Here is a 23,883-nt window from a genome sequence, read left to right on the forward strand (position 1 = left end):
CGCACCCCTCATCCATCATTCACTGCAGCTCGAAGACGTTCAACGGGAGGGGGAAGGGGTGTTTGAAGAGTTCGAGACTTGTCCGCTAGGGACCACCACAAGTCGATGCCCTAGAGATGGTGGCGATTGCGGCGGTGAATTAACCAACTACCTCAAAACCGTATTAGAAATTTTAACCTGGGCTGGCGACTTCTATACAGTATATATATTCAAAGCTACCGGCCTTTGGGAGCAGGACAATACACAGGATATGGGGAGTGATGACGCAGTGACGGCCGTGCTACCTGGCCGGGGTGGGGGGTTGCTGGAGTGATGACGCAGTGACGGCTGAGAAGGGGAGGGGGGAGGACGACCCTCTGCGCGCGCACGCGCAGTAGCGCAGGGCCCCGTAGACCCGGCAACGCACCGCCAGAGACACCCCAGTGGCCAGTAGCAGTGTCGCCCGCGCCGCGTCATGGCGCTCACGCTGCGAGTGCGACACCTGCAGGTGCCCGCCAAGTTCCGCGGAGAGAAGATCGTCAAGGCAGACTTCAGAGGTCAGTTCCTCGCACCTACATCCCCCACTACCATCTGACATCGCTCCTACCCCCTCTTTTTTCACTTTACAAACAACAATGGCTACTTTTTAAAAAAAATATGTATTGTTGTCAGGATCCTCATTCCATCTAACATCCCTCCTCCCCTCTTTTTCACGTTACAAACAACAGGGGCTACATTTTTTTAAAATATGTATTGTTGTCAGCATCCTCATTCCATCTAACACCCCCCCTTTTTTTTCTTCACTTTACAAACAACAGTGGCTACGTTTTTTTTTTTAATATGTATTGTTGTCAGCATCCTTATCCATCTAACATCCCCCCCCCCCTCTTTTTCACTTTACAAACAACAGTGGCTACTTTAAAAAAAAAAATATGTATTGTTGTCAGCATCGTCATTCCATCTAACATCCCTCCCCCCTCTTTTTCACTTTACAAACAACAGTGGCTACATTTTTAAAAAAATAAGTATTGTTGTCAGCATCCTCATTCCATCTAACATCCCTCCCCTCCTTTTTTCACTTTACAAACAGCAGTGACTACTTTTTTTAAAATAAAATATGTATTGTCAGCAACCTCATTCCATCGAACATCCCCCCCCCCCCCCTCTTTTACACTTTACAAACAACAGTAGCTACTTTAAAAAAAAAATCCATTGTCATATGTTCATAAATTCACGTTCCACAGTTTCATCGTACGTCATCCGATATTCCGTTCGCTCTGGAGAACTCCTTGGCAGAATTCTCACATGATTGCATTTCGCGGATAGGGTCGAGATCACACGAGCCGACTTCTCGTGCCGTCTGACGTCATTTAGTTCACGTGAATCACGGAAGAATGGGCCATTGAATTGATGACTTTAAATCACAGTGACGAAGAGAAACAGTACTAATTATCAAAATTACCACGTAAATTATTTCAAATTCTAATGAAATTGTGAAATATACTAGAAAAAATTGAACTTGTAACGGTAAATTGCTAATTTGACACCTTGTTTATTAATGTAAAATTGTATAACTAAATGTCTTTATTGTAAATGTAACGTAAGATTTTGTGTTCCGCGCTATTGTTGCGCGCGGAATTGATGTATTTTATTTAAAGGATTTGTAACTATCATTAGTTCTCGGCCAATCAGGAGCCGTATTTTAAATGTGGCACGCATTCTTAAACTACTTAAATTAAGAAGGTTTTAAAAAAGGGAATGTAATGGCCTATCAATGAATGGACACGTATCTGACTTCGTCGAAAACTATCTTGAAGAATAGCTATTTAGAAATAGGCATCCGCATAAAAGGATGAAAGAAACGGATTGTTTAAGTGTCATTGTATATCCAAAAGGATAAAGATTCTAGGCGTGCATAAATACGTGAGTAATATATGACTGTTTGTTACTCCATCTCGTTAATACGAAACACGTATCACGCCCATAACGAATTATATAATTTTAATAGGATAAATCATGATTTTTTTTTAATGGGACAGAAGAATTAAACTACCTGAACGATAGTGTGTTCTGAAGTTATATGGATTTTTGGATGGGCGTGTGCAAACTTAAGAGCGAATCTTCAAATTACAATGCAATCTAGAAGTAGACCACTTAATCTGAAGAAACATGTTCTTTTCTCCCGTCTAGCGGGCTACCGAGTCTCATCAAGCGATATTGAACCTTAATCGCATCTATGGGGGTGTTTTCGGCAAACTCAAGAAGTAGTTTGTAGCACTACAAGCAAGATATTATAACATTTTACAACACATGGCTATGGTTATTTTTGCATATATGTAACGTTTTAGAGATAATACTGAGTATTTCTTACGAAAAATGGCGCATAGTTTAATATTTTATTTCATGTTTTATTCAAGCATAATTTTTTTAAGCCATGGAAAAGATAATAGAAGATTCAACAATTTGACTTAATTTTATTGTATCATGCTTATTGTGTGAGCAGTTAATACTGGAAAGCTATTCAGGGAACGGTTTACAAATAACATTAACTATTGGAGGTACTGGGACAACACACAGCATAAATGACCGGGTAATAATCTGAACCCAAAATTACTGCAATCGCAATTTTTTTGTGATTCAGTAATTGTCTTCATGTACATGTAGAAATTTACAAATAGCTATATTTTTATATGAACACTAGCTGATGTCCGGCATTGCATTGCTATGCTTCTTTCAAATATTTGTAATTTGTTTGAAGTAGGTACACACTTACAAGCATCTCTATCTCTCTATATATGTCCCTCTATATATCTCGCAATCTGTCCATATATCAAAGTCTATTTTTCTCTATACATCTATATCTCTGCATGTCACTATATCTCTCTATGCATCTATGTTCCTATCTATATATCAATACATCTCCCTATCTACATCTCTCTATATATCTATATATTTCTAGCTCTATCTCTCTCAATATCTCTATCTCTCTGTCTATATCTTCCTATCTATATCTTTATCTTTACAAAACATAAGACGAACACACAAACATTAATTTATATATATTTACCTAGCAATATTATTATCTATAGTTTTACCTGTCACAGTTGTGACATAGGTATATAAGCACGCGCGTATTCGAATACGACGTCGTGTCAAAATGTCATAGTAATCGGTGAAGAAATTTCGGAGATTTCAGATTTTGAACGAGCGAACATTTTCATTCTTATTTTTATAGGTTTCTGTTCCATTTACGAAAAAAAAAAAAACAGTGTATCGCAACTGTCTGGGACCACGTCTTCAGCTGCGGTCACGAGCACATCTTCAGTGATAGTCGGAGTGAAATAAAACACGCAGATAAATGTAAACAACTAGACGGGAGTACCAGCGCTTCGCTACGGCAGTCCACAGACAGAACACACTCGCACTGCTCGTTATACTAGCCCCTCCTTGTGGGTGCGCCACTGTTGCATCTCGAACGAAAAAAAAAAACTTAATACAATTTTGAAAATCCACTAATGAACAAAAAAAATTCGTTAGAACCAAGTTATCTGAAAGAAAAATTAACCAAAGACGCCATCCTGGGCTCAACAGTTATTAAAGACCTTAAATTCGCCTTTATTTAAACAAATGAAGTTGTACAGTTATGACGTCACCGTAAACGTCACTAGAGCAGCCATATTTGTTTGGCATGCCTACTGTGCCAATATAATGATAGAAGCTTAAAGACCAATTTTAATGCCAAACTTATCATGAAATAAGAGAATTAATTGTTTTTTTGTGAAGCCTTTGGTATGTACTGATTAGTTTTTTTTGTATTTTATTTATAAATGAATACAAATTTGGATATCCCAAAACTAAAAAAAAAAAAAAAAAAATCTCCTGTTTGTAGGATTGTGGGAAACCCAATTTTTTTGTTTGTTGATTTATGAATGTGGTCTGGTAAAAAATTCCCGTATTCTTTGACTTCCAGGATGGACTACACGGTACTCTGCGGGAAAACGTCACATGTTCATTGGTTGCTCGCTTTGAGACGTTTAAACTGGGTAGCCTGAGATTCGTTACTTTTTTGGTTGAGAAGTTCTTATTGGCCCACAGGCTTCCGGGTAAACTGAAAGCCAATTGAAGAAGCAGCACAAAGTTGTAGTAATATGAATTTAATTTTAAAATAATTTATATTAGGGTAGACCGGGGGAAATCGGGTCAATTTTTTGAAATTCCTGAATAAGTATAAAACCTATTAATTTACCATAAAATAATGTACAGTAATATCAGTCATTCATTTATGTACATATTTACATACAAACATTAGCCAATCTTCCTTACGAATTGACATTAAACTTGATTAAAGGAAAATGAAATGTTTTGACCCGATTTGGACAGAAGTGGGGTAAATCGGATCACAAGTGGGGCAAATCGGATCAACAGATGTTCTTTACTGTTTTGACAGACACATTCCGCATAAAAACTGTTTACACTGAAAAGCATTGACACAGCGCTCATGGTACCACATTTTACAAGACTGGCACTGAATTCAGTCTCCAGCAGTGCAGCTTCTGATGTCTTTGTATGCAATTTTGCACATGTTGCAGAGAACATCTTCCTCATCATCCTGGCCTTCTTCCAAAATTTCCAACTCGGATGTGTTTTTAGTTTTTGTTCGCTTCTTCGTCTTCAGAGGTTCAATTTAGCTTTGCTTTGAACTTAATTTAACACCTGCTTCTTGCTTTTCAATTTCCTGGATTCCAACAATGTGCGATTCTCTTTTGACAGTAGCCTTAGAGAAGCAACAGTTTTTCGTTCACCTATTCTTTTTGGTGTTAATTTTTCCGGTGTTGGTAACAGGCATCTCACTTCTTCTGTGGTGCTCCTTCCACTTACATCTTTGGCAGTGAACTCGTAATTCTATATTTACATGGATAATATTTTCATTATTTTAACATGTCCTAAACTTCAATATTATTATAAGTAGGTACTTACAAATTTTAACTAAAGTTGAAGTCATGTGCCTTAAATTCATTTTTTCCACTTATTTAGAATAGGTCTTGACTTAAAAATTGAGAAAGAAGAATAAAGTGCTTCACAATATATAGCAAATATATGAAGCGACCCGATTTCCCCACTGTATGCAGTGACTCGTTTTACTCCAACGGCAGCGACCCGAGTTACCCCATTTCGCACTTTTAAGAAAATAAAAATATTATAAATTCTGTCAAACATATAGAGCTTCAGTAATGCAGAAGAATGTTAATTGGGTACATATTTTCGTACTCCATTACTTAAACTATAATACTATTTCGAAATGCGAACGTAAAGGCTTATTTGAAACAGAATAAAACTTACATTGTTAAGAATTTTCCACTTCAGGACTACACAGGTTCGGGTTCATGTCGCACAGACTACCAGAATGTTGTTACAGACGATGTTCGCCTTGTAGTGGACGGTTGTATAGACAGATAGCAGCACTCTTTGGTAGGTTCCGTAGACTGCAGTTCATTCTTTCGCCACAAGACAGCAGATCTTGTTACGATGACCCGGTTTACCCCGTGACCCGATTTCCCCCGGTCTACCCTAATTACGTTTATAATTAATTTTATTATAAAATATGTTACTATTAACTACTGCATATTAATTATATATTTATTAAAACCATTATTAATTTATACTATTACTAAATTTTATTTTATTTGATAATAATTTATAATACCAATATTTTATTAAATCTGAATCTTTGCAAAATTAAACTGCGAATTTTTTCCGATTGCTATTTATGAATTACATACAAAGCTAATCACAAACGATTCATTTAAAAAAAAAAACTGTATACTAAACGATTACATGATCTCAGTTCATGCTAGAGTCAACATAAAAATTTGGCTTTTAAATTTTCTTAAAAACAAATAATGAATGAATAAATACGTATTACATTTATAAAACATTTAAAAAATATATATATGGGTGTATTTATAAAAATCGTTTAAAATAACGAGCAAAAAAACATGATAGTTATGGAAGCAAAATAATCTAGGTTACTTCCCCTTTAATGCGATGTACAAGTGTTTTTCCCCCCTCCCCCTCTCCAATAGTGGCATCGTTTCAGCTCGCGCTAACTTGGGCCTCGCTCGACGGAAGAGAAGACGCTCCCACAAAAAAAAAAAAAAAAAAAAAGGAATGAAAAATTAATTGGTTCGGAAACCGTTTCCCGGCGAGCCACTGGAGCTCGCAGATTGCGACGGAGGAGGCCGCTGCAGATAAGAGCACTCCCAGCTATTGATAAGGGGGGGAAATGGAGGAAGGGAAATTGGTAAAGTGGAGAGGGGTTCCCGCAATATTCCCCGCATCCCGATACAAGTGTTTGGTGCCCGTGTGTGTGTGTGTTTGTGTTTAGTTCCCAGAATATTTTTTTTTTTATGGCCAAGTCAGGGGTATATTTGTGTTAGCGAGGTGGTATTACAAGTGCTGGTGCTTCTAGCGCGGTGTCTCCTTTAGTTATAACCTCTATGGACTGGCGCGCAGTCTTCTCGTCGTGTACGGGACAACAATTATATTTTGAGCGGTGACCTGTAACATCACACGGCGAGAGAATTGTTCCTTGGATGCTTTCAAGTATCTGTCACCTGACGGTTTCGTTTCTAGAAAGTATTCCGAAACAAAACAAAAACAACGCGTTTCAGCCCTTTAGTTATACAGAGTTGTGGTCAATTATTTGGCTGTTAAACAAAACAAAAATTATAGTTTTATTTTTAGCCCATTCAATGATAAAAGCTTTTTTTTATAGTTTTTTAAAACCTATGTGTTTATTTAAATTTTAGCTTACACAAAACAAACAAAAACACCAAATATTCTGCAGTCGAAATTGAAACCACAAGTAGTGAGTGACCTTTTTTTATAAAATAACACGGCAACAAATTTTCACATGCCAACATCATAATCGAGTTTCAGATATTAATTTTCCCTGGCGGTATTTCTCTATAAGAATTAACATTTAACAGGTTTATAGCTAGCCTGCATGGGATAATCAGTTTAAGTTCTCCGTATTCCCAGGGCAAAATTTGATCAAATGTAACTAAGCTTTAGACTTTGTCGAACGCAACAAGTCTAATCATTTTATCGGCAAAGCAAGCACATTTTTTTCAGACGAGGTGATTGCCAATCATAAATGTAACTGGTTTATTTTGAATATAAGCGCTCCAATGAGATCTCGAAAATAAATCTCAACTCCCACACGAGTAGTATATAAATGTCGGTTCTGCGGCTGGGTTCTGGGTGTGGTGGTGGTGGTGGTGGCGGCGGTGTCCGCCATCTTGGATTGTGACGTCACGCGGCCATATTGGATGACCTTGACATTTGACCTTGACATTTGACCTTGACCTTTGACCTTGACCTTTGATCTTGACCTTCAAAATTGCCAAAAAAATACTCAAAATTTACCAAAAATTCACCATAATTTTTGGTTTATAGGAAAAAAATCCGCCAAAAAATCTCAAACAAATCAGAAAGATAAAAATTTCCCTATTCCCACTTTGAAGAAACATTTCTCGTTTTAGTCCTCAAAAAATGCCAGAGGCTTGAAATGAAATTCCTCATGTACAATCCTTCAATAAATTCTGAGGGATTTGAACTAGACCAACAGGATGTCAGGGGCGCCATTTTGTTTTATGACGTCATAGTAGCAATTTTCGTTACGGTCGCCTTATTGAAAATCAGTATTTTTTATGCTAGAAAATCGGGAATTTTTTTAAAATTAATAAAAAAAATTATAATATATATTTTAATAAAAATTTCAACGTTTTTATATTATTACGTCACGTCTGCCATCTAGAAAATCCGTAATTATTTAGCTAGATATACGGGAATAAACTATAATTTAATAAAAAATAATTTTAACAAAATTTTTATGAAAAACGCACATTCATAATGGAGTCCTCGTTCGAGTTCGATGAGAACAAAAAAATTGGCGATGAAACCTTCCTAAATGGAAGCCACCGACAGACTGTCGTCCCACCACCAATGCCAAGGTAAATATATTCACGTCACGCCCGCATTCTTGTTTACATCTGGTAGAGGAGCCATCTTGGATCCAACATATTGTTTTCGTCTGACAGAGGGCGCTACCGTCATGTTAGTTTAATTTTTACATGCTAGAGTGCAGTAATTATTTATTGCCAGGGCGCCCGCCATCTTGTTGGCTGTATTGGCCGCCATCTTGGAAATATGTAGTTATTAAGCTAAAAATTTGGGGAAAATTCCAAACACTATAAAAAATCACTTATTAAAATAATGTTTGATTTGATCGATTCCGATTAGGGATAAAATCAATTACAAGCTTCTAGAACAACACAACATGTTTTACGCTTACTAAAGGACCAAGAATCCTGAAAAAAGTTTTATCAAGACCAAAATATGTTTTGAACCAGTAAATATTCAGAACTGACTACAGACTTGACTATGCACATTTAACGAAAAATCACGCAATAATTATAACAGCTTAGTTAACCTTTGATTGATATTTGATATTTATGCACCTATACATCCACAAGTGAAATTAATCTTGAGAAAAAAATGTCCTTCGCCTAAGCTACTAAATGGCAGCCTCAGATAATTACGCTTTGCAGAATTTTTGGCCTAAAATGTTGATTTGACGTGGAGTTGGAGGGAGTGAGAGGGAATGCGAATTACCGTTTTTAATCACGTCGTTTGAGAAGGCTGATGTTTTCTTTCCCCGGGGGAGGTGTTTCCGAGCAACTAATTAAGTGCCTTAATTACTTTGCTTCTCGTTCTGTTGCGTTCGTTCCACCGGCAGTTCGACGACGGCGGCGTTTAAGTCCGCGCGGCGCACATTTCAAACGGCGGCGGCGGTGAAACCGGGCACACACCTACGTGAGCTCCCGATTAAAATTTTAATCACCCCGCGACCCGACGACAGCATCAAGAACTAATTATTCGCGCTGTTGGTTGACACAGGCAAGTGCATAATTGTGGGGGAAAACATAATATTCACTGATCCTTAGTCGGACGCCCGAATAATTCACGTTCCTGCATCTTCGGAAATTTTTTCGTGTCGTGTAAAACGGGTTTTTGTTACGTAACGTCGCTTAGCTAACAATGCCGCCTAATCATAATTTTAGTAACTTTACTGAGGGTAAAAAAAATTTAAGTACGCGCAGTGTGTTTTTTTGACGTGACAACGTCTAATAAATCGATGAACGCCGGCTGCACGCACAAAAATGTGACCCGTTACGAACATTGTCCCGTTGCGATGTGTCCCGTTACGCTCATTGTACGCTTGCGCCGCATCTATCTCTCTTCCACTCGACTGTGTAGAAAGTGAAGTGAAAAGTTAATGTGGTTTTCATTGCTTATTACAACAACAATTTCGGCAATAAAGGTTAAATATTCTTGCATTTAAAAAATCTGATTGCTAGTATAATTTCAAGTATTTATTCTTTTATTATTAAAATAAAAATGATTCAATTTTATTCATAAAGTATGCAATCATTTCATCAATGTTTTGTTATGACGTCACGTTAAACTATCGTCCGTAAACCGACTTTACAGAGCGGCAGACAACCAATTTTTTTATGTTATGGTAGTTTTATTTTCTGACAAAACTTGAATCCTTTTCAATATGAAGCAAGTGTAAAGAAATACACTCCTGTCTCAGCATGAAACCTCCTACAGTGTCTGGTTTGTGTATTTTGGGCGGTTTTATTTTTGTGCGATGAATTTTTTTTCCCGTAAAAATTGCACCGGTGGATGCGGAACGTTGGAGCCAAAAAAGTTAATCTCGTTAAGAATGTAAAGCAGTATTGTTTGCTGAGTGACAAAATACAAATTTCGCAAAAAAATGTAATTTTTTTTGCGGAGAGGGCAGGTTTTAGTACGTTTGGTTATTTTTTTAACTCTAATGAAAAGTTAATTAGGTTATAAAATCTAGCTTTTTTCCCCCTCCCCATCCGTGAAATTGCACGAGTTAGCGGCGAACTTCAGATGTTTTTGGGGACTGATCTTGGGTCAGTGAATCGTGAACGTTTGGTCTGGTGTTCAGGATTATTGACTGTGCGAAGATTACTCAACCAAAGTTGTTCATGCAAGCAATGATATTTTATTCACTGTGAAATATGACAAAAAAAGTTTTTGTTTCCAAATTTTTATCATCCACGTTCCTGTTTGTAAAAACAAAATATATGTATAAAATTTATTAATATAAAATCTAGCATTTTAATAATTATAATATAATATTTATAACGATTAGTATAACCATTATTAATTTATATTTGAAAGATTGAATTAGGTATTGTTTTAAAATAAATATCAAGTAATATCTAAAAATATATTTTAATAAATAAAAAAAATTAGTAAAAAGAATTATATTTTAAAAGTGTATTTAATATATTTTTTATTATTAAAAAAAGTGGCCGTCCGCGAGAATAAAAACCCAAGCGTCTGGGCTGCAATTTCAATCCGAGAGATGTATTGACATATAAAGGTACATACACTTTACAATGGTTTGGCATATTACAGAATTGAACACCCGAGCACATGGTGCTCTTTTACCAAAATTTACGCATGGTAACAACATATAGTTTAATGAAATGGATAAAACAGGAACAATATTAAACCATAAAAGGAAAATTAAAAAAAAAAAAAACATTTTACAAGCGTCTAGGCTGTAAGAAAGTACGTTACCTCCATGTCCGCTCCGCACTTGGGCAGAGTAAAACTTAAATAGTCGGCCATATAAACTGTGCTTAAATTTTAAAAGGCTTTTTTTTTCTTCTCTAGGAACTGGCGTGCCATTTCGCTTTATCATATTAAAGGGCGGAACACCCTATAAAGTTATACAACTAATGCACCGAGTCTCATCCCGAAATTAATTTCCCAATTGAGAGAGTGTATAGGGGCCTTAACAAGACGTAAAAGTTCCAGACGTTATTTACTTCAAATAAAAAAAAATTTCCCCAAGAAAAAAATGTCGGAGAATTTTTTTTTTCCGCAACGGATTTTCTGCGAGAAATTTTTATTTTTCTCTCACGAAAGAAGCAAGTTTCCAAACTATACAAAACACGACTCTTGTATCTTTGTTTTGAAATAGTTATGTAATACAAGACTCAATTTAAAACTGGTGAGTTTTTTTTTAGGATTGGTACTGTGACGTAATTTATTTCACGGTCCGCCTCGGTTCCATCTAACCGGGCGTTCATCAAACATGCGGCGACGCGGCCAGGCAGCTTTTACGCGTGTATCGGTCTGCTGTTTTTTTTTTCCCGTCGGAAACGGTCGTTAATAATTCACGAGGTGCCAACACACCGCTCGCAATATTTTTTAAAAAAAATTTAAAATTTTTTTTTACACCCGGTCACAGGAGCCACAATTTTGTTTCTAAAAATCATAATTGGGGCGATAGTGACGTCCGTCTCCATGACAGGACATGTACATGTACGCAGTTTTTTTTAAATATTTAATTTCTCTCTCTTCCCCCCCCCCCCCCCCCTGCCACCACGGTTCTCACTACGTCACAACGCGTGCGCGCGCCTGCATTAATTAGCGAAGTCCGCCGCTGGGAGCTCTGTGAGCGGGAGAGCGGGGCAGGAAACTGACGGTTGACCGCCGGGCGGAGAGGAATTGAATAAAAGATGAGTTGTAGGGGGGGAAGGGTGATGGGGTTTGGCGCGGAAGACGTGAGGGTGGCTACCCTGCTTCCCCCCTCCACTGCTTCTCGTGGTGCCTTCCCCCCTTCCCTTAAAAAAATCCCAGCAGCTGTTGCACCGCGCTTCTGTTCCGGCAGCGCGCGCCTGTTTCAGGCCAGACGTGTTTCGTGGCCAGCGCCATTTTTTAATGCCCCCGTCTCGTCAGGGCTGTACGTGTGTCGGCGAGCTGGGATGATAAGCGCGACGCTCGCTGGTGCTTCTAGCGCGGTGTCTCCTCTGGACTGGCGCGCAGTCTTCTCGTCGTGCATATGAGCGGTGACCGTAACATTACATGGCCGAGAAATGAAGATAAAGGTGTAATGCAAGTCCCTTGAGTGCTTTCAAGAATCTCTACTGGTTGTTTTACATCTAAAAATTGCTCTGAAAAAATGCGTTTTAGCCATTTTAACTCTTATAAAAATACAGAATAAAAATTTATTCCGAAATCGAAAGTACTTTTCGGACCTCGGCGAATTATTTATTAAATGCTTTTCGTAAGCAGACCCCCACTCGGATATCTTGAAGTAATTTGGAAATCGCGTTGTTTTTCCCTGAAGCTGTGCGCGCCGTGTGTGTGCCCGGGTGGGCGGGGGCCTTAAAAAAAACTCAAGCGAGCCATGCACACGACTGTGCTTGCACACCTGTGCACACCACCTGTGCGAAACCGATTCACGATTGAAATTTTGCTGACAATTTCGGACGATGGAAATTTCGCGACTTGTCCGACATCTGTTGGTAGCGTTAGTAGGCCTACACAACTATATATCGACTACCAAATGATTATCCCACGACGTCCGGCCAGCAATTTGTGAACCAAAGTTTTTCAACATATAAATGGTTTTTGGTTATGTACCATTTTTATTTTACCACTCTACCCACGAAACATTTTTATTTTTTACTAGCTAATGCCCGGCATGAGTTGCAATGCCTCCTTCTTTTTTTTTTTTTTTTTGTAATTTGAAGTAGGTACGCCTATACAACGCATCTCTCCATCTCTCCAATTCTCTATATATCCCACTATCCCTATACATATCTCTTTATATGTATCACACCATATATATCCTCTATACATATGTATCTATGTATGCCGCTCGATAGGAATGAAAATATTAAAAATATAGGTTTTTACTTCTTTATCTTTTTATTTATCTTTTTGCTTGTCACGATGGTGTATCATAGGTATACAAAAACCACACGCGTATTCGAATGCAACGTTCTGTCAAAATTTCAAAGCGATCGTTGAAGAGAACTTTCTGAGATTTAAGATTTTTTGAAACGAACAAAAATTAAAATTTTTATGTATGTAGATTCACATTAATTGCTAGTGACGTTTTTTTACAAGCCATGGCAAATAAATAATTTTCAAAGCAGGAATTATATACACATGAGCATTTTAACATCTCGACAATTTATCGCCACGATATTTTTGATTACCATAAACAGTTCTCTAGCCCCGCCAAATTGGAACCCCACCCTTCTGCCGTTGGACGCTGCGTAATGCATCCGTAACAGAAATAAAATATATTAATTTTTCTTCTGTGCGAACGACCTGTCTCTCACACACAGTACCGTCCTATGCGCCATTGTGAAACAGTAGGTTCGAAAACATGGTGGTCAGATCATAAGCGCGCGACCTAATGTTATTGTTACAGTTTTTTTTTGATGTGACAACGTCTAATAAATCGATGAACGCCGGCTGCACACACGAAACAGTGTCCCGTTACGCACATTGTCCCGTTACGATGTGTCCCGTTACGCTCATTGTACGCTCGCGCCGCATCAATCTCTCTTCCACTCGATTGGAACAACCATCGATTTGACTTTTTCGAGGCACATTAAACTTGAAACACTCCCATTCGTTTCCTACTTTTTCCTATCATCGTCCTAACCTTAACAGAATAACACAGGTTGGAAGAAGTTAAATAGCAAACATGTATAAAAGTTATATTATCTTTGAAATATTTGTGCAATGGGAGTGCATGACTTGATGTAGGCTTTTGGACATACGCCATTGCTTAGCACATGTATGTCGGCAGAAGAAAACTACAAAAAAACACAAATGACAAAAAACACAAATTAGGCAAAAATTGCTGTTGTCAGGATTTAACGCCACACAATATTCCACAACAGGAATATTCATGTGCTAAGCAATGGCGTATGTCCAAAAGCCTACATCAAGTCATAAAAGTTATAGTTAAAATAATCTCTTCGTTAAAGTAATAAACATATTTGAATTAATGAGTGCAAATAAAAATAAATTTATCAATTAAATTGTAGATTTAATTTCACTCCTTCTTTGTATCCATACAAAATAGTGAAAATTCAATAAAAATGATTAATTTTTATCCATAAAAGTATGCAATCATTTCATCAATGTTTTGTTATGAAACTATCGTCCGTAAACCGACTTTACTGAAAACCAATTTTTTTTAATATTGCACCCAGTTTTATTAAGCACATACATGAACCGAAGGACGCCATCTTGGTTTTAACAGCTTTTAGCTAGAATTTACTTTAACAAAATAAATTTTTAAGCTTTGCGAGAGGGATATTTCAATTATTTGTCTGTGTTTCATGATAATTGACAATGATAAGTTAAATTCCATGCAAAAATTTTCAAATAGTTACAGTCTAGCTAACTGAGTTTTCCGTTTATTTTCAGCCCGAGAAAATGCTAAAAAAATGGGACCTTCCCTCGTTTGTCTTTTTTAGGGATTTCATTCCGAGCACTTCTCCTTATTAATGTCTGGTTTAATTTATTCCAAGGCTTTAAAACTTTGAGTAACTCGCGTCTCTAGCAGCACCGCGCAATGCACCGAGAAGAAACATTCCGATAAAGAAAACAAGCAGTAAAGATGAGCTTCCTAGAGATCGCAAGAGGGAGCCTGCTTGAAAAAGGATGAAAAAAAGAATAGAAGAAAAAAGTAAAAAATTTAAGAACGAAATTGGTGGGCATCGCCTCTGGAGAAGTAAGATAAAAGAGGGGCGAGGGAAACGAATGGATGTTTGCAATGTCTGGAAGCTACTAGAAATGAAACAGATGGAGATGAAACAACTCGCAAAGGAAACTAGGAAAGCATTAAAAATGTAGATGGTAACTACAAGAACTGTCGGTCGGGGTTATACGTAGACTTGAATTCATAAATTTTATTACAAATGCTCTTAACATAAGTTTGTGTACATAAACTATTTACGCGGGCTGTTTATTTGACGTTACAACGTCTAATAAATCGAAAAACGCCGGCTGCACGCAAGAAAAAGTGTCCCGTAACGCACATTCTCCCGTTACGCTGTGTCCCATTACGCCATTGTACGCTTGCGCCGCATTTATCTCTCTTCAACTCGATTGGAACAATCATCGATTTGACTTTTTCGAGGCACAAACTTGAAAAACTCCCATTCGTTTCATACTTTTCCTATCATCGTCCTATCCTTAACAGAATAACACAGATTGGAAGAAGTTAAATAGCAAACATGTATAAAAGTTATAGTTAAAATAATCTCTTCGTTAAAGTAATAAACATATCTGAATTAATGAGTACAATTAAAAGTAAATTATAGAATTCATTTCACTCCTTTTTTGTATCCATACAAAATAGTGATAATTCAATAAAAATGATTCAATTTTATTCATGAAAGTATGCAATAATTTCATAAATTCTTTGTTATGACGTTGTCACGTTAAACTATCGTTCGTAAACCGACTTTTCAGACAACCAAATTTTTTTTTCAACCTCCGATGTACTGTATATGAAATGACAAATTTACACAACATAATAATTTTATCACCAAACGTATAGTAGGGACTTACTTATTTTTCTACATAATCGCCAAAAACAATCGAGGCATTGGTCATATCGCAACACAATCTTTTCGATGCCTTCTTCGAAGAAGTCAGCCGCCAGTGAATAGAGATACAGGGCCAACGCCTGGACTTCTCTCACCCTCACGAAGCCGCTGTGAGGCGGGTGGACTAACAGCGCGGCGCATTCCGCCCAACTATTAGCAAATTTTGCGATAATTCTTGACGCGGGAGCCTTTTATAATACCTCTTATCTACTTTTGCTCTTTTTATTATTTTTAGGCATGATGTTAAATCACGATCACCATAAAAAAATTGTTTGTCTGTAAAGTCGGTTTACGGACGATAGTTTAACGTGACAACGTCATAACAAAACATTGATGAAATTATTGCATACTTTTATGACTAAAATTGAATCATTTTTATTTTAATAATAAAAGAATAGATACTAGAAATTATACTAGTAATCAGATTTTTAAAATGCAAGAATAATTAACCTTTATTGCCGAAATTGTTGTTGTAATAAGCAATGAAAACCACATTAACTTTACACTTGACTTTATAAACAGTCGACGAAACAGTTCACGTGTAGATGACTTGTAATTAATTTTAAAAACTGGCGTTTAGCTATAAAGTTTAAATATAATTATGAACAAGTTTTCATATAAATAAACTGTAATCAAATATCTATCATCAATTATATGAATCACCATACTTTTTTATTCAATTTTAACATAACCTATTATTACTGCGCTCGCCGACATCGTAACGGAACACAGCGTAACGAAACAATGAGCGTAACGGGACACAGCGTAACGGAACAATGAGCGTAACGGGACACAGTGTGACGGGAAAATGTGCGTAACGGGACACTTTTTCGTGCGTGCTGCCGGCGTTCATCGATTTATTAGACGTCACGTCAAAAAAAAAAACAGCTTCACGTCTGACGACTAATGCTCCATCTGTATCCTTGCCTGCTCTGTGGTGGAGACCTGGAGTGGCGTGAAGTAACCTCCGGCGACAGCACGTCCATTGATCCGCGCCGTGACGTCACCGCTGGGGGACGCCGAAGCGACGTCTCCTCTTCGACGCCCGTCCGTCAATCGCGGCCGTAAATCACTCCGGCTTCTGGGAATCATCAGGCGCCTATAGCTTTCCTCAAGTCCAATATCGCTCCAGCACGTCGAGCTATGCTTTTATATTTGAACCGATTTCGTTTGTGAAATATATATAAGATTACGTTTTTTTTTTGACGTGGCAAAGTCTAATAAATCGATGAACGCCGGCTGCACGCACGAAAAAGGATGACTCATTGTCCCGTTACGCTCATTGTACGCTTGCGCCGCATCTATCTCTCTTCCACTCGATTGGAAAAACAATCGATTTGACTTTTTCGAGGCACATTAAACTTGAAACACTCCCCGTTCGTTTCCTACTTTTCCTATCATCGTCCTATCCTTAACAGAATAACACAGATTGGAAGAAGTTAAATAGCAAACATGTATACAATTTTTAGTAAAAATAATCTTTTCGTTAAAGTAATAAAAATATTTGAATTAATGAGTGCAAATAAAAGTAAATTTATCAATTAAATTGTAGATTTCATTTCACTCCTTCTTTGTATCCATACAAAATAGTGATAATTCAATAAGAATGATTCAATTTTATTCATAAAAGTATGCAATCATTTCATCAATGTTTTGTTATGACGTCACGTTAAAACTATCGTCCGTAATCCAACTTTACAGACAACCAATTTTTTTACCGTTTTTATTTTTGAGGTTATACTTTTTTAGGCGCGTTCGGATAACGTGTCTGAAGCACACAGTTTCTTAAGAATAAAAAGGTGCGTATGTTTGTGAAATTTTCAAGTTTATTCCTCTGAGTATTTTATGCATATTTGACTAAGTGAGTAAATTTATATGTATTATTTCGTTATTAAAATAATGTAAATGTATTATGTTTCTGTTTTTTTTTTTGTTACTGGTTATTTATACATTGAAGTGAGAAAAGCGAGAGTGGTGGTTATGTAAACTGACACACACTGATGTTTCGCTTTATAGTATCAAGTCGCGACGAATAATTAAATACTTGCTTCTAACCTGCACTGTATTTATTAGTTTTTCAGATGACGTGTAAGAAAAATAAAAAAAAAACTGCTCAAACTTACTGTTAACATACAAAACTGTACATCGGTTTTGGTGTTTTCCTACACTATAAAATTAATATTTGATTTAGATAGTTCATAATTGTTTAAATTTAAATAAATATCTAAACTGAAAGTTTTGCGAATTGAGGGTCACATTAGGTGAATTTTGGTTTTATCACTCTTTATTATACAGTCTTGCTTACAGGTAGGTATAAATTAAGTACAAAATTATGTACATACTTAAGTTCATATAACATTTACGCTGTTGTAAAAGAAGACTGATTAAATAAGATAATAAAAAAAATTTCATGTAAACATTTTTATTTAACAGTCTTTATTGTTTATACGCCTTACGCATGTACTAATGTTTCATTCAAATACTTAGACATTGCATACAATTTTCAAAACGTTATAGAAGCTATTGTTAGAGAGCTGTGAGAACAGCGTGGCTTTCCATCACCGGAAGTTAGAATCCATGTTTTCATAAAATAAATTGGAACGCCGTCTATTTCCTTGAATAGCGCCCCAAAAGCGGGGTGAATTAATGCATGTTTAAGCATGAGTTACACCAGTAATTACAAATGCCAGAAGAGCATAGAAGTTCAGAGTGCTTCAAATTTGGCTCATTTACAATCGTGAATGGCAAAACGATGTTGGTTAACAAACACTGTTGGCAAAACTAACAGCGGCAGCATGATACGCCGACCCGTGGAACTACTTTTGAAAACTATCAAATTTGGGGCAAGACACAAACCTTATTCAATTACATATATGCAATAAACTATGTTAGCGCGAATAGCCTACGCATCATCCTAATAAAGATTAATGCATAGAGACCGGAAAATATTCGCGAATTCATTTCGCGATAGGCTAAAATACGAATAGTTATACCTCAGTGCTGCCTCTGCTATTGGCTCACGACTCACCTGGATGACTCTGGGCCAATGAGAAACACCCAACCAAAGTTTTATCGAATCACAGGCTGCTACGCTGGGACATCTCACAAGACAGCAGCCAATGAGTGGGTGGCATTTGACCGAGTGTACGTAGAACTATGGAGTTCATCCTGGAGGTCATTGAACCCGCGAATTTTTCCGGTCCCTATTAATGCACTATGCAATATGCTTTGAAATACGTTTTGTATGATGTTTTAAAGATTAAAAATAAAAAGAGAAGGAAAATAAAGTTGAGTTAAAAATTTCTATGTGCATATTTTTTTTCGGTTGTTTAGTCGCCATTTTTTGAAGTAGAGTTAACACCAAAGTGACTCGACTGTCTAATGGGGTTAGCCAGCCACGAAAGCCCTTGGATGAGTGGGTGCGTGGAATATCCTCCGGAGCAGAACAGACGCTTGCGTGGTAACAGGTTATTGAATTTCTCCGGAAGCAGTAACCTCGTTCCCTGCTTCTGGGGGAAACGCGTCGAAAACTTGGTATTCGGCGAGAAACTCGCTGTTCTAGCAGCTTCCCCGCGGTACAGTCGCGATCGCAGGCAAATAGGCACTGCGCTTTATTCGATTCCGGAGTCGGTACTGGGGCCACGGCTTATAAACTACGCGAGAGACGTGGGAACGTGATAAATTCCAGACGCAAAAAAAGAAATTAGTTCAAAGTCATGAGTAGGAGCAGGAAATATTCGCGAAAAAATCTGAACGCCCACTAGACTGCAACAAGTTATATACCCACACCAGCGGATTCTTCCTTGTGATTGGCGGCCGTCTGCGACAGAAGTCGTTACCTTGTTTTCACGAGCCACTAAGGACGAGTTTGCTTCCACACTGAATTAGTGTGATTGGTTGTTGTAACAATCGACATGCACCTCAAAGTAACTCACCCAATCACGAAACACAGACGACGCTACAGTGTTTTAACTTCCAGCTACTCTCGGGATGTTTTCGCGAAATTTTCATGGCCCTAGTCACGAGGACTGCCGACAGAAATGAAAACTTAAAATTATAAACAAACAGTTGTTATTTTAAGATATCCAAATTAATCTTTGATTAAAATAGGAGTTTTTTCGCCATTTTTACGAAAAAAATATTAGGCCCTATCACTCAACAATTTTGTTTTATCACGTTCGTAAAATAACTTCTAAATTACTACACAATACGCATTGCATGGTAATTGTAGGTATTAAAAAAATAATTATGTACTTCATTTTTAGGTTATATTGCTACAATGACTCCGTTTTCTTCGTTATTCAAACAATATACATATTTATATGAGAATATTAATATATTTTATTCTCACTTTTTACTGCATACACACATTCGATTCACATATACACAGCACTGATGTACAGGGACTGAAGACGTGTATTAATAAGATATGTATTGGCATAAGTTATGTCGTGTGCATTACTTGTCGACCTGTGTTATGTGTACTGGCTGCGCGCGCACCACTGAGTATATATTCACAGCTGACGTCACGTGACCATGTCGATAACGACTTACATGAATTAACTCCCTATCCGAACCTTCCTATATAAGTTTTCACTTCAAAAAATTAATGATTTTGAAACGTCTATTCTCTCGTTGCAATGAAGTCGGTTGATCTTTCTTGTGTGTCGAAATACCGTCACGTTTGAATCGCTAATAAACTAAGAGACTAAATAATGCGTCAGAAACGGTTGGGGCCCACAGCGGATGGATCATGTCTGTACGTGTTTGTCGCGCAGTGTTTTGTTTCGCCTGTGACGTCATCGCACCAGTGTAGGCGTATGCGCGTGACTTGGTGTAAAGTTGTGAATTGATGAAGCGTGGGAACACGTGTAGCTAGGACATTGATTCGGGTGTCTTTGTGAAGAGCTTGCTAGCACTACTAGGACCAAAATGTGAAGTGAGACAGTAAAAAAATTGGTTGTCTGTAAAGTTGGTTTACGGACGATAGTTTAACGTGACAACGTCATAACAAAACATTGATGAAATGATTGCATACTTTTATGAATAAAATTGAATCATTTTTATTGAATTATCACTATTTTGTATGGATACAAAGAAGGAGTGAAATGAAATCTACAATTTAATTGATAAATTTACTTTTATTTGCACTCATTAATTCAGTAATGTTTATTACTTTAATGAACATATTATTTTAACTATAAAAGAAAAGAAGGCTTCCCCTTCACTGCAGGGTGGTCTGTGCAGTGCAGGAAACACTCGGAACAGAAACGCGCTCCCGCTGTCTCCATGGAATGGGCAGGCGGCGGGGACAAACAATGACAATAGCCGCGCGCGCAAACCTCTCTGGGAAATGGCCGCGGGCTCGCACGCGACGCTGCACGCTTATGGGAGGAGAACAACAACATTCTCCTGTTCGCCGGCGGTGCGACTGCATTGTGCCGCTGCTTCCATTTCTTTAACGGCCCTCACTTCAGGGGATTGTCTCTACCCCCCCCCCCCCCACCCCCAACCAACCTTCCGCAAAACACCTCACAGATTATTATTTTTGAAGTGAAAACTTCTATAGCAATACTTAATGAATAGGGGCATGCAGATATTTCGCGAAAAGATTTCGAGACTAGATTAAAGTTAAAAAAACTGTAGCACCGTCTATGTTTCGTGATTGGGTGAGTTTCTCCCAGGTACATATCGATTGCAACAACACCAATCACAGTGATTCAGTGCGGAAGCAAACGCGTCCTGAGTGGCTCGTTCGAATAAGGCAACGACTTCTCTCGCTAGACGGCCGCTAACCACAAGGAAGAAACCACAGGTGCGGGTATACCTTGTTGCAGTCTAATAAGTGTTCAGATCTTTTCGCGAAAAAGGCCTGCTCCTATTAATGAATTGATGCCTGGTTAGTAAATTTTGTATAAAGCGAAATGAACTCCTTTTAGTTAACGAAATTTCCCTTAATTATTAAGATTTGGAAATCAAATCAGCGTATTCTTGCTGTAAATTTTTTTTAACTGGATTTAGTTTTGTTCAATTCACAAAAAAAAAATCACAAAATTTAATTTTTTTTATGAGGAAAAACCTTTTAAAACTGATGGCTATAATAAACACTTTAATTTAATACACAAGAAATATTTATTAAAAATAAATTTTTTAATGTTGGGCAAACGAAAATTATTTCTGATACACACACACACCTACACACACGCACACACGCATATATATATATATATATATATATATATATATATATATATGTGTGTGTGTGTGTGTGTGTGTGTGTGAGTGTGTGTAAAAAAAATTGACAAAACATTTTTCAATAGGAAGGTTTGGATAGGGAGTAAATTCATGTAAGTCGTCATCTCGACATGGTCACGGGACGTGTTAATTTTTCTATATTTCAAGGATAAAACTTAATTTATTCTATTTTCAAAGATACAAGTTATTAATTTTATCTTTGTTTTCCAAGGAACTTTCAACGTTATAGTGTGGTACATATTGCGAGTATTGGATATTTTTTTAGTAGGTAGTTAAGTTGAGGTTATGTTTTTTTCTTTTGTTTATTTATTTACGATGTGAATTCCTACAAAAGTCAGGTTATTGATTTATTAGAGATAATGTTGATTATTTGTAGATATAATTCAATAATTTTTTATTCTTTCAATGAAATTTTTTTTTTATTTCTTCTAGTTTTAAAGTTATTATTGGTAGGGGCAAAACTTATGGGTTCGCGTCACCGACATGCTAGTGATATAATACTTAAATATTTTTTTGCGTACATTTGACGTAGAAATGATTTAATATTACACATTTACAAACAAAATTTTAAGTTTTCTCTTCTATCAATTGACTGACTGACTTTCAGTTTTTTTTTAATTTTTATATTTGAAACATGCAAGCCTGCAGTTGTGAAACTATAGGTGTGTGCACGAAATACAATCAAATACAATACAAATAAACAAGGAACAAATAAACACGATCACGTGTAAAAAAAAAGGGAGTGGGGGGAACAGGTAACAAAAATCATAAACGTAAACAAAGAAAAACACACAATACAAATTTTAGGACACATACCGAACAAATTATCAATTATTAATCACAAAATAAATTGTGAAATTTTAAAAATTGAACTTGGAAATTATCTAAAGATAAATGAATTATTTGTGATATTATTTTTTTACTAAAATTAAAATCTAACTTAATGATATAAATCGCAAAAAAAAACATATTTGTTAAAATTGATATTCAACTGTTAATATGTTTATCAAATTTATAGAAGTTTGTAATTCATCTGAAAATAATGTCGTTGTTATTCAAAGAAAAGAAACATATCCCAGTTATAAATTTTAATAGTATCAAATGTAAACGTTGTATAGTGTTGGTTCGAGGTCACAATTGAAGAGTAACTCAAAACGTTTGAGATAAGCGCAGGCGCGAGTCCTGCTTTGTTGTTTTCTCGCTCGCAGCGCCACCCACGCAAAATGGCGACTCCTGAGCGTATAGCGATTTGTGTTCTGCAATTAGCTAAGAGTGAATGTGTAATTTCAGTTCAACTCGCGTTTCATTTAAAGTTTAATTGTGATCCCCCGTGTGGCAGAAACATCCGCCGATGGTATAGGCAATTCGAAACGACAGGATGTGTTTGTAAAGGGGAAAAGGACGGGACTAACATAACGCCATGCCATTTTTTTTTCCTTTGGGGCTTTATAAAAGATCGTGTCTACGTTCCGCCGCTACCTAATGATGTTCCCGAGTTTATTGGAGAGGCTATTGCTTCCATTACTCCGGACGTGTTAACCAAAATGTGGGAAGAATTGAACTACAGGTTGGATGTGTGCCGTATAACTAAAGATGCACATACTGAACATTTGTAAGAAAAACTGGGTTAGTTTACCTTAATTTTTATGTATGATTTGTTGTAAATAGTCTAAATTAAAATTTTATAATATATCATTGAATCTGAGACATTATTTTGTGGACATTATTTAATTCTTGGCATTTGGTTTCCAAAAGGAATTTTTTGTAAAAGTACAGAACAAATGGATCTTGGTACAAAAAGGGCGTCATTTAGGTTGATTTGATGAAATGTGGATCAACAATTTTAGCCAAAAAATTACAAAATAACGATTTTCAACTGGTCTAATTTCCAGGTGGTGAACCTTTATGCGGAGGAGTTGAAGAAACTGTTGGAGCGTTTAGAAAATTGATTAGAACTGAATGGCGATTCTATGAAAATGTAAAGTAGGTCGTGTCTCGTTTGAACTGTTGTGCTGAATTTTTTTGGGTTCATTATTTTTGTGCTGTCATCATTTGTGGGCTTTTTTTTTCTTTCTCTTCTGTTTTGGAAAACTATTGTGTTTGTTTCGTCTTT

At 36.8% G+C, this 23,883-nt stretch overlaps 1 protein-coding gene across 3 annotated transcripts in view; it reads left to right on the forward strand.

Annotated features, from left to right (window-relative positions):
- The first annotated feature begins 400 nt into the window (after positions 1-400).
- Positions 401-23,883, forward strand: part of LOC134538147 (otoferlin-like) — a 171,314-nt gene continuing 147,831 nt past the window's right edge. For 2 of the 3 annotated variants that reach the window (XM_063379189.1, XM_063379190.1), the window contains exon 1: positions 401-536. In XM_063379189.1, the coding sequence (XP_063235259.1) occupies positions 455-536 (82 nt within the window). In that variant the 5' untranslated portion in view covers positions 401-454. Of the gene's footprint in view, positions 537-7,870; positions 7,995-23,883 lie in introns of those variants that run through there. The other variant, XM_063379191.1, reaches the window with a different exon arrangement.

Source organism: Bacillus rossius, chromosome 13 (genome assembly GCF_032445375.1).
Source record: "Bacillus rossius redtenbacheri isolate Brsri chromosome 13, Brsri_v3, whole genome shotgun sequence".
Taxonomy (NCBI): domain Eukaryota; kingdom Metazoa; phylum Arthropoda; class Insecta; order Phasmatodea; family Bacillidae; genus Bacillus; species Bacillus rossius.